General features: G+C 38.0%; 1 protein-coding gene across 24 annotated transcripts in view; it reads left to right on the top strand.

The window, feature by feature from the left end:
* Positions 1-11,324, top strand: part of Atrx (ATRX, chromatin remodeler) — a 146,333-nt gene extending 135,009 nt beyond the window's left edge. For all 24 annotated transcript variants that reach the window (NM_001105757.2, XM_063279780.1, XM_039099473.2 and 21 more), the window contains 5 exons: positions 4,602-4,751; positions 5,692-5,817; positions 6,517-6,612; positions 7,107-7,235; positions 8,146-11,324. In NM_001105757.2, coding sequence (NP_001099227.2) covers positions 4,602-4,751; positions 5,692-5,817; positions 6,517-6,612; positions 7,107-7,235; positions 8,146-8,424 — 780 coding nt within the window. In that variant the 3' untranslated portion in view covers positions 8,425-11,324. The remainder of the gene's footprint in view (positions 1-4,601; positions 4,752-5,691; positions 5,818-6,516; positions 6,613-7,106; positions 7,236-8,145) is intronic.
* The last annotated feature ends 1,233 nt before the right edge of the window (positions 11,325-12,557 follow it).

Raw genomic sequence — 12,557 nt, 5'->3', positions numbered from 1 at the left:
ACATTTCGAGTGTTATTCCCTTTCCCGGTTTCCGGGCAAGCATCCCCCTCCCCCCTCCCCTTCCTTATGGGTGTTCCCCTCCCAACCCTCCCCCCATTGCCGCCCTCCCCCCATAGACTAGTTCACTGGGGGTTCAGTCTTAGCAGGACCCAGGGCTTCCCCTTCCACTGGTGTTCTTACTAGGATATTCATTGCTACCTATGGGGTCAGAGTCCAGGGTCAGTCCATGTATAGTCTTTAGGTAGTGGCTTAGTCCCTGGAAGCTCTGGTTGCTTGGCATTGTTGTACTTTTGGGGTCTCGAGCCCCTTCAAGCTCTTCCAGTTCTTTCTCTGATTCCTTCAACAGGGGACCTATTCTCAGTTCAGTGGTTTGCTGCTGGCATTCGCCTCTGTATTTGCTGTATTCTGGCTGTGTCTCTCAGGAGTGATCTACATCCGGCTCCTGTCGGTCTGCACTTCTTTGCTTCATCCATCTTGTCTAATTGGGTGGCTGTATATGTATGGGCCACATGTGGGGCAGGCTCTGAATGGGTGTTCCTTCAGTCTCTGTTTTAATCTTTGCCTCTCCCTTCCCTGCCAAGGGTATTCTTTTTCCTCATTTAAAGAAGGAGTGAAGCATTCACATTTTGATCATCCGTCTTGAGTTTCGTTTGTTCTAGGGATCTAGGGTAGTTCAAGCATTTGGGCTAATAGCCACTTATCAATGAGTGCATACCATGTATCTCTTTCTGTGATTGGGTTAGCTCACTCAGGATGATATTTTCCAGTTCCAGCCATTTGCCTACGAATTTCATAAACTCGTTGTTTTTGATAGCTGAGTAATATTCCATTGTGTAGATGTACCACATTTTCTGTATCCATTCCTCTGTTGAAGGGCATCTGGGTTCTTTCCATTTTCTGGCTATTATAAATAAGGCTGCGATGAACATAGTGGAGCACGTGTCTCTTTTATATGTTGAGGCATCTTTTGGGGTGAGGAAATTTTTAAAGTATATCCACTAAGTCATTCCATTGCAGGTATCATAATAATCAACACAGAAAAATCATTTTAATCTCTTCATCAACAGTTAATGAAGGTTTTCTATATAGTGTATTGACTCTCAACTTTCTTTATGCTGCGACCCAACCTGTTAATGCATGTCCACATGTTGTAGTGACCTTTAACCAAAAAATCATTTTTTTTTCTTTTTTTCGGAGCTGGGGACTGAACCCAGGGCCTTGCGGTTGCTAGGCAAGTGCTCTACCACTGAGCCAAATCCCCAACCCCCAAAAAATCATTTTTTTGCTACTTTATAACTGTCCTTTTGCTACTGTTATGAATTGTAATGTAACTACTTTTGGAGATACAGGCTTGCCAAAGGGTTTCAAGGCACAGGTTGAGAACCACTGACATAATCTTAAGTTCTGTGCCTCCATCAAAACCAGTGGTTTGTATTTTGTATAAAGTGATGTCTATACAAAGATAGCAAGGGAGAAATGTAGATTTCACTTAAGTCTAACGTGTTCCCATGTTTGTGAAAAGCTCCATGTATACACATGAAGGAATATATACCATATTATTCACAGTTGTCTCCAGGTTATATAGTTAGATATTAGTATTACTTTGATTAATTTGAAAAGAGAAATTATCATATTCATTAGAAAAAATATGAAGTTTCTGGTTTGTTTTTGAATTTTGGCTTGAACACATGGACTGTGTTCATAAGGCTCCAAATTTTATTAATGGTAGAAATCAAAGTTATGCAAGCTTTTCCTGTGACTTACTGGTATTTCAGGTGGCTATGAATCAAAAGGGACAGTATTGCTTGAATAGAGACTGTATTGCCACCATTACCTGACCTTAATTAGGTAATCATGTTTCATTTTGATAAAATAAATCTAGAATCAAGGAATGAAAATGGCAAAATAGTATATGTCAGCTTTAGTATGAGCATGAACTAGTCTTTCACAAGTTGGGGATTTTAGCCTTGGCTTTTATGTTTTCTTTCATTAAAATCACTTACACTGAGCCTGTAGAGAGATGGCACTGGCTGTTCTAAGGGACCTGGGTTCGATTCTAAGCAGCCACCCACATGGTGGCTCAAAACCATGGATAATTCCAGTTCCAGGTAATCCATGTTCTAGCCTTTGTGGGTACTAGGTACACACATGGTATACATACATGCACACAGGTAAAACACCCAAATGCATAAAGTAAAAATAAATGAATCTTTGTTTAGGAAAAGAAAGCTCAAAACAGTTAAAAGTGTAAAAAAAAAAAGAAAGACCTTAGGCTGTTTCTTGCCCAGAATCCTTTGAGGGATTATAGTTTTAACTTAAAAAGTAGACCTAGGAAACAGAGGCGACAAGCCTCATGAAACCAAGCATTTTCTGTAGTGTGATATAATAATAATTACTGGATAAGAGTTGAGATATTCAGTTGCTTGTCCCAGCTCGTCCCTTGTGTAATTGGAAAAGTCAGTTGCCTGGTCCTCAATTTCTCCTAATTTCAAGTCAGCAAGTTTGGATTTGAAATTATAGGATGCTAAGGACTAACCCAATAAAACTCCCTATCTTGGGCCTTTTTACTGTGTTTGTACACACACATTTCTGGAAAATCTTCTCTATAGTAAACAAGTGATGTTTGTATTGGGTTGTGATTGAGAAAGACATCCTCAATTGACATGGTGTTTAATTTTTTTAAAACTTAGGTGTTTCCATTTATTCTGCTATTCTTGTAATATCTTGTTATACCTGTGAGTAAGTAGTATCCATCCATATTTAACTTGTGTTCATAGCCAGAGGTCTCAGTGGTTATCAGAGTTAACTCCAGATCCAGTGGCGTAAGAGTTCTCTTGGTCCCTGGAGTAGCTAGCTTTGTCAGAGAAATGAACTGATAGTAATTTTGGTTACAGTTATCACTTACTGCCAGGCAGAAGTAAAATATCTGTATCTGTTCAGTTGTGCTTCGGGTAGTCATGGGAGTCGTGTTAGATGAGTTTATAAAGACAGGCCTCTCTTTGCCTGCTAGCCCTGATAACAACAGCTCTAGAGATTGAGCAAGTGATGAGAAGCTTGTTTAGTGGGATCCAGCCCAGCAACTAAGATTTGAATGGAAGATTACTACACCAGACAGTAGCCTTTCATAGCATCTCTCTATTCTACCAGGAAATTTTCTTGAAATCCTCTCGATGTATGGTCTTTTAAAAGCTTGCTCATTTCAGCAAAGGAAGTATAGCATATACTGCATGGTTACAGCTATAGCTTTACAAGTCGGTTTTATTTCCTTTTTGGAAGGAAGTAACTATTTCAAGTGTTTGCTACAGTAGCTAAGGGTATTCATAGGAGTTAGATACCACATTATATGGAATTAGGGTCTGTGTTTGCTCTTGTACAGGAAAAGACTTAGGGCTTTATGAAATGAATCTCTCATTTTTGAGTTATTTAACAGATATTTGATTCCCTTTTGTGGATCAAATTTCTAAGTATGGCTATACACACACACACACACACACACACACACACACACACACACACACACACACTCATGTATGGTTTTTAACAGCTTGTGGCTGTTTGCTTATTAGAATAGGATTTCTTTCTTTTTCTACTGCCAAGTGCTGGGTTTATAGGCCTGCCCACCATTTGGGGTTGGTATGTTTTTGAGGCAGGGTCACACACTGAAATTGCCCAGGTAGGCCTTGAACTTATGATCCTTCTGCCTCAGCCTAAGCAGTGGCTGGGATTACAGGTTTGTGCCACATTGCCTGGCTACATTTTTTTATTAGCAAAAGTATCATATTCATGACATTCATATTAAATTCTTACCCATGTCTCTTTTCTACCATGCTCTCATAGTCATAATTACAGAGCAGACTTTTAGTATTTAAACATCCTTTTTTAATGTTCAAAGATAAGTTTTACGAGTGGAGGGGTGGCTCAGCAGTTAAAAGCACATATTGCCCTGTAACAGAGTTAGATTCCATAGTCCACACAGTTCACAAATTACCTGTAACTCCTACTCTGGGAGAATCCAATGCCTGAGGGCACTGTACTTTGTGCACATGCACACTTAAAAATAAAAATAACTCATAAAAAAACAGACTTAAGTTTGGCAAAAATCACTTGGTGGGTAAAGATGCATGCTGCAAACCTAATTGAGCCGAGTTTTGAGCCACAGGTAGAGGGAGAGAATGGTTCCTGCAAGTTATCTGACCTACACGTGCATGCTATGGGGCGTGTTGAGGTTTACATGTACACACATACAACAGCAATAAACAATCAACTTAGGTATCATTTCTCAAACCTCTTATAATTAGTTGAAAATAATTATCAGTTCAAATTTGACTGTGTAGATAGCCAGATGGTGATATAGACCTGTAATCCTAGCACTTTGTAGATGGAGACAGGAAGATCAAGAGTTCAAGGTCATCCTTTGCTCCATAGCATTTGGAGGCCAGCCTGAGTTGACATGAAATTTTGATGCGAGGTCTGTTTTCTAGGTAACTTATAGTATACATTGGAAATGGGAAAAACAGTCCATTTATACTTTTAACTGTCTAGAACTATGAAGATCTGTTCCAGAGGGGGAAAATAATTATGATTTCACTTCTACCAAACAGGATACCATACTTGCAGAACTTCTTCAGATACATAAGGAGCACATTGTAGGATATCATGAACATGATTCTCTTTTGGACCATAAAGAAGAAGAAGAGCTGACTGAAGAAGAAAGAAAAGCAGCTTGGGCCGAATATGAAGCAGAAAAGAAGGTATTTCGTTCAAAATGCCTTTTCCCTGAAGATAGATGTTAGGGTAAAGGGAGAAGCTTAACAGGAATGACTATAATTTAAGTGCATCCTCTACATGGGCACCTGCCACAGTGAACTTTGTTATTGTAATCATAAAGATCTGCTAATAACTAAAAGTACTTTTGGAACTAGGTATGGTCTCTGTGGTCCCAGCTACTTGAAAGACAGACAGGGAGATAATTCGTGCTCGACATTTGGAGACTGATCTGATTAACAAACTAGGAACAAACACAATTTTTGCTTTCTGTTTTTATGTTTGCCATTGGGCAGCCATGAAGGATGAGAGGTATCATATTTGAAGGAAGACATATTAAAATAATTGTTCGTCCGTATAGGTTCCCTAGTTAGTAATCTCAATTTAAGGGGTTTGGCTGTACTCACTAGTCGAATAGGAGGAAGAAGATTGTAGGTTATACTTAAAGGAAAAATACTCTTTTTTTTTTTTTTTGCTTAGCCCTTGCTGAATTAAAAGCCATTTAATGCCAAGCTCCACCAGCAACTTTTTTTTAAAATAATCCATATCTGTTTTAAATATTAGCCCACTTGAGCAGAAATTTGCCTGAGCATAGAAACCTTATCCTAGTATTTGAATCCTTTGCAAACCCCTAACTCACTGTACCAAACCCCTTTAATGTTAATATGATGTTAGAGTCTCATCAGAATTCACTGATTTCCTCAGTGTGGGGAATTTCTAGAAAAAAAAGAATACACCTTTAGGGTTACACCTTTCCATGTAGTAAGATCTCGGTTTCAGGTAAAAAGGGTGTTTCTTCGTGTGTGGAAGAGTGTTAATAATTTCCTAGATCTGAGATTGTTTATTAAACCAGTAGGTGATTTAGAACTTCACAGTTTTAATCACATGTGAAAGTGCATATTTTTTTTGTGTGTGTGTGTTTTTTAGGGATTGACCATGCGTTTCAACATACCTACTGGGACCAATTTACCCCCTGTCACTTTCACCTCTCAAACTCCTTATATTCCTTTCAATTTGGGAGCCCTGTCTGCAATGAGTAATCAGCAGCTGGAGGTGAGCTCTAAGGGACAAAGGTGGTTGGACATGAAGTAAAGGCAGTTCCAGCTGCCTGGCTGCGGGTTCCCAATGTAGGAATAGCACATTCCCTAAAAGATTACCCAGGATAAATCAAGACATTTTCCTTTTATTTGTTGACCTTTTGGAGGTTTTGCAGAGCACAAAGGAATCAATCCTTGAATTAATACAGTTTGAGTGATTTTAATTAAGGACTAATAAGGCAGCTGAATGGCTGGGGACATAACATTTTGGCCACTTATAAAATACCTGGAGAAAGAAATGCACTTGCTTAGTGTTTGCAAGTAGCTTAAATACATCTGTGAGTCTACTTGCAAGATAGAGGTGCCCTTAGGTCTGTGCTACTGTCCTTTGCAATGAAGTGTGTGATTTAAAGGTAGAATAAAGTGGGAATTAAATAGGAAAGATTAGACTATGTTATCAGTGGGTTGATAATTTAATTGAATTTGTGGTTTCATTTTTTATAATTTGCTCATGGATTTATTTAAATTAATTGCTTCAGTAAATCCCTAATTTGTATCTTCCTAAGAAGTCTCTTTTGCACATTGAGTTTTACTTCATTTATAGGTTGCTTAGGTTGCAAATCAAGTGCTATAAAGTGGCAAGAGGAATGATCTGTACACTTGAAGGCTATGCCGTCCTTCTTCCCCATGTACCTTATTCCTTATATCCTTCTAGGATCTTATTAATCAAGGAAGAGAAAAAGTAGTAGAAGCAACGAACAGTGTGACATCAGTGAGGATTCAGCCTCTCGAAGACATCATTTCCACTGTAGTAAGCAAATGACAGTTGTCTCCTTTCGACCTCCAGTCGGTGTGCATCTCACGTCCTTTGTTTTAACTTCTGCTCACTTTTCTACTTTCTGTGGGAAAATCATATAATCCTTATGACTTGATTCAAAATTGTTAAGTACCAGTAACTTTTGTAACAGCCTCACGCTGTCATTTATCCATTTTGCATAGATGATGACATAAAAGAGAATGGATAAATTACAAGAGTCGAGTCATCAAGCATTGTAACGTTGTTTGTATAAACACATTTTTAATGTTATCGGTTCCTCAAATTCAAATAATTTTTCCAGAGGAAGCCAACCCATATACACCAATGAACAGCTTAGTACCCTGTTCTCCTAACATTGGCTTCTTTAGAAATGAATAAAGGAAGAAGGAAATGGGGTTGAAAAATCCTGGACATATTAAGCACCTTAATGATTTCCCCTCAGTTGTACAGTTAGTAATAAGGAATAAATAGAAATGTCTTTCTTGCAGTGGAAAGAAAACATGAATCTCTCTGAGGCCCAAGTCCAAGCACTAGCATTAAGTAGACAAGCCAGCCAGGAGCTTGACGTGAAACGAAGAGAAGCAATTTACAACGATGTATTGACAAAACAACAAATGGTGAGAACTGTCTCTACGCTCTGTTGGATTTTCTTCTGTATGTATGAGTTGGTATGAGTGCAATAGCCATACAGGACGAATGGTCGTAGATTATTCTCAAGTTTTGCTAAAAACTAGTAGTGTTAAGAGAGATTTGGCTGAAAGAGTGTCGCCACAATCTGTTCTCTCTGATGTTTTTATAGGTTGTATTTCCTTATAATTTTATTTTTTTATCTCTTCTGGACATGTAGAACTTTCTCAAGACTTTTGCTTCTTCTGTCACATTCTAATATCTTCTAAAAGTACATATGTCAGTGTATTTATTTGGAGACTATGGTGTCCTGAATAATGTATAAGATGCCTACATCTTCTGAACACTGCCCTATTCTATGATCCTTGGTCATCTTTCCCAGCACAATCTTGACACGGGGTGTCAGTGGCGTGATTTACTAGGAAGCACTGTAGAATCAGTGTGCCTTTAAATTGTCTTAGGGAATTTGAGACCTTTAGGTAGGAATTATTCCTATTAAAATGCTTTTCCCCTTGCTGTTCATCACTAAAATATTTGTCTGTCACCATGTGAAATATTCAAGAGAATGACAAAGAAAGGAGAGTTGACAAAAAGTGCTGTAACTAATACTTGAGACTAATCACAGTGCAGGACAGATTACTATGGCAACTAACCTATATGCTGCCTGCAATACAATAGTCAAGTCATTAAGAGAATTTAGTACTAAATGGTGTTACTAACTGGTTTCTACAGTAATGGTCCTGTGAATGCCATCAAATTAGTAATGGTGATAACAATAATGTGTTTTCCTTTTGGTATGGTACTCCCTTAGCAAATTGATTTTAACCCAGAACTTGATACTTGCCTCTTTGGGGCGGGACATACCACTTGTATATATACAGCTCCCTTTTCTCTCTCCAGTTAATCAGCTGTGTTCAGCGAATACTCATGAACAGACGGCTTCAGCAGCAGTATACTCAGCAGCAACAGCAACAATTGACTTATCAGCAAGCAACACTGAGTCACCTCATGATGCCAAAGCCTCCAAATTTAATCATGACTCCTTCCAACTACCAGCAGATTGATATGAGAGGAATGTATCAGTCAGTGGCTGGTGGTATGCAGCCACCACCCTTACAGCGTGCACCACCCCCAATGAGAAGCAAAAATCCAGGACCTTCCCCAGGGAAATCAATGTGATTTTGCACTAAAACTTTAAAGGATTATTAAAATCATAGAAAGATCTTTTATTTTTTTAGGAATCAATGACTTAACAGAACTCAACTGTATAAATAGTTTGGACCCCTTAAATGCCAATCTTCCATATTAGTTTAAATTTTTTTTAAATAGGGCATACCATTTCTCTCTGACATTTGTCAGTGATGTTGCCTACAATCTTCTTACACACATTGAGTACAGAAGATATTTCAAATTGTTTTCAGTGAAAACAAATCCTTCCATAACAGTAACAGTTCCACAGATTTCCTCTCTAAATTTTTATGCCTGCTTTTAGCAACCATGAAATTGTCATAAAATTAATGAATTTAGAAATTAATAAAGATTTATATATTCGCTCTTTACATATAAAAACACACAGCTGAGTTCTTAGAGTTGATTCCTCAAGTTATAAAATACTTTTGTACTAATTCCATTTCTTGATTAGAGTGATTGAAATGGTCTTAATATTCTTTTGACTGAAGTTTGAAACTGGGCTCCTGCTTAAATATTGTCTCTGTGATTAAAAGCGTGTGCAATATTCTTAAATACTACTACTAATCTAAAGGTGAGGAGCCTTGTATCTTAGCATTGTAGAAACAGCCTTAAGTACAGTCTAAGACGAGAAAATTCCTTTTCTTATTTAGTCTTCCTGCCATTTTTTATTTTCAGTTGTATGTGATTTCAGGGTTGTGAATTATCCTCTGCATATGAGTTTCCTGTCTCCTGGCACTAATGGAAGTCCGATCCATCAGCCAAGGAGCCAGTGCTGGTGCTTCATCCTGTTGCTGGCAGTGGGATGCAAACTAAGAAAACCAAGTTAGAGCGCTTGAAAAGCTTCGCGCTGAAATTGTGGTTTTAGGCTCACACCCTGTTTTATAAACAACATCAAAATGGCAGAACCTTTGCTGACTTTGAAGTTCACATGAGGAATGTGCTTTCCTAGTCTCCAGTACTGTCAGTATTGTGAAATAATTCCTCTTAACGATAAGGATCACTGGCTTCTATGCTCCTCTTTTCACTCATCACACTTTCCCTCTTTCAAGCTCCTTTACAGTTTAGTAAATTGTTTTCAAGTTTGATCCCCCACCCCATTTTGATCTCTGAGTTGGTTTCCTTTCTTTTCTTTTCTTTTCTTTTTTTGGAGCTGGGGACTGAACCCAGGGCCTTGAGCTTGCTAGGCAAGCGCTCTACCACTGAGCTAAATCCCCAACCCCTGTTTCCTTTCTTTTCATTCCTCTTCCTCCTCTTCCTCTTCCTCTTGGATAAAGTTATTAATTCACCTAATACTCTTTTATTTCTGTTTTGTTTTGTTTTGGTTTGGTTTGGTTTTTTTTTTAACTAGAAAAATCAGTGTATTTCTTTTTCTAGATCCAAGTTTTTGAAAAATAACCTATAATTTCATTCATGTTCAATTTGATCATTTTAAGTGTCTTCAGTAAGAAGATTGTGTTTGACTATGGGTCAACTCATGACGATAGCATTTTTGAAATAAGTAGTAGAAACAGCTAAAGAAAAGCTGGGTGGAGTATTTGTTCTAGGCCTCACTGGACGTGATTGATATTGAATTGAACATGAACTTAAAATGGTTTTAGTTGTTTGGATAATAAAAGATTTCCATCTTTATCTTGTAAGAACTGGTGGTTAAAATATCCACACGCACCAGGTTTGTGATGAAGAATAAGTGAGGTGTGGCGGCTGTACCTTCCCATGATCAAACACACTAATGAACTCTGCGTATTTGGATACTGTGCCAGCCATGTAATAAAGCTTATTTAATTGGGGGTGGGGGGCAGATGTGCATTTCCTTTGGAAGAAGTGAAAGAAGCAAGACTTGTGAGATAAGTATTTGAAAGCAGTATGCTCTGGCCAACTGTTACCAGAATACGTTCAAGCTGATGTACTAGACATGGGAACTTTTACATGCTCTAATTATTTACTCAAAGACATAGATATGACAATTTTAGGCAACATTATAGTCCATTTTCATAATGGATGAAACTATAACTTGAAAAAATAGTAATTAGAAGGACTCATTGGAAATCAGAGCATTTGAAATAGATCTTGGACCACTTGCATACACTCTTCTCACTTGATATGTTAGCAACATAATATATGTACTTTGAGTATAACATCAAGTTTTAACAAATAAAGACAAAAAAAGTCACATAAGATACTAAAAGCTCATTTTTATATTTGTTTTAGATGTTTTAAATAGTTGCAATGGCTTAAATGACGATTTAAAATGTTGCTTGTAATACAGTTTTGCCTGCTAAATTCTCCACATTTTGTAACCTGTTTTATTTCTTTGGGTGTAAAGCGTTTGGCCTAGAATTGTGATATTGTACATGTTTTGTCCCGGTTGTATAGTAATGTTTCAGTCCATCATCCAGCTTTGGCTGCTGAAATCATACAGCTGTGAAGACTTGCCTTTATTTCTGTTAGACTGCTTTTTGGTTCTGTATTGAGTATCTTAAGTACTGTAGAAAAGATGTCACTTCTTCCTTTAAGGCTGTTTTGTAATATATATAAGGACTGGAATTGTGTTTTTAAAGAAAAGCATTCAAGTATGACAATATACTATCTGTGTTTTCACCATTCAAAGTGCTGTTTAGTAGTTGAAACTTAAACTATTTAATGTCATTTAATAAAGTGACCAAAATGTGTTGTGCTCTTTATTGCATTTTCACAGCTTTGAAAAATCTGTGCACATATTGTTTCATAGGACCTGTATAGCTTTTGATGTCCTGTTTAATGGTGGTTCTTTTGCACATTTAGTTGTTTTACTATTTGGGAGGTCAAGAAGTTTGGTTTTGGAATCTGTTATATACTAAATTCTGTAAAAGGAGATCTCTAACCTCAAAAAGAATTTAACATACCAGGAAGCCTTGTGTGTGTTGTTTCAGTTTTGGTTGTCTCTGTGTAAATCCAGCATCATTCCCTGTTTCTCCACAGCTGTGCCTTTCATATAAGTCAAACCTTCTCTTAGGTGATCACTGCCCAGAAGCCCTAGCAGAAGCATGGAAACCATAGTGCCTGACCTTTAAAGAAATCAAAACAGTTTTTAAGACTTCCTGAGCATTGCCCACCCCAACCCCCCTTTTTATAAACTCAGTATTTTTCAGACAAAACTTTAAAAGCAATTAATCATTTGTCCTAGTAACCAGGATTTCCTCAGAAGGAAGATACCACATGTTTGTCATTCTTCAAGTAAAATACGTTATTTCAGTTATATTCAGGTCATTACCAGTCCACCATCACCAGACTCAATCTCAAGTGACTTTTGACAGTCTTTAAAGTCAAATCTATCCTTAGAGAAGTAAATCCACCATTCCCCTTCCTCCCCCACTCCTGAAGTCTGTAACTGAGCCAATCCCAGAAGACTTATCGGGTTACAGAAATGCTTTCACCAGCAAACACACACACACACACACACACACACACACACACACACACACACACACACGGGTGTGATTTTAAAATTCTATGCTTAATATCTGCCAAGTAATTAAAGTCAGTATCACTAGCGTTGGATCTAAGCATGCAGGAGTATCTCACTGCAAGAGTGCATCCTCCGCATATGCACTGCCATAAATACACTCAGGATATATATTCCTCTCTGGAGTTATCTGACACCAGAGTCCTCAGTGAAGGGAATCACTCTTACTGACCAGTTCGTACATTCCTTTGTCAAGGAAGAGAGCACAAAAATGAAAGAGTAGGAAAACAACCTTAATTTTCAAGGTACATCACAATTTTACAGTAAGGCAATGCTTTACATTTTCCTGTGCAGTGTGTGCCTTGCTATCCTTTCCTGGCAGAGGAACCAGGAGAGGGCAGGAGTTAGGTTGTCATCTTGAGGGATCAGATGACTACTAAGACCTTTACCTGGTCTGGTGTGCCCAGCTCTACCCCTATAGTCCTGATTAAATAGGTGTTGGCTTTCAACAACGGTGGGAGAGATGGCTTATCAGATGGAGAGATGATGGGCTTTGTTTCAGGGATGTGAGGAGAAAGTGTAGTACTGAAAGAAAGGGAACAAAGGTCAGGACGAATGGAGAAAGACGCACAGGTAAATTAAAGGTCTTGAGGTAATGAGTAATTTAATACATCGGATA

The sequence above is a fragment of the Rattus norvegicus genome, chromosome X, assembly GCF_036323735.1.
Source record: "Rattus norvegicus strain BN/NHsdMcwi chromosome X, GRCr8, whole genome shotgun sequence".
NCBI classification, from domain to species: domain Eukaryota; kingdom Metazoa; phylum Chordata; class Mammalia; order Rodentia; family Muridae; genus Rattus; species Rattus norvegicus.
The sequence above is the reverse complement of the archived record's forward strand: the minus strand, read 5'-3'. Positions and strand labels throughout refer to the sequence as shown.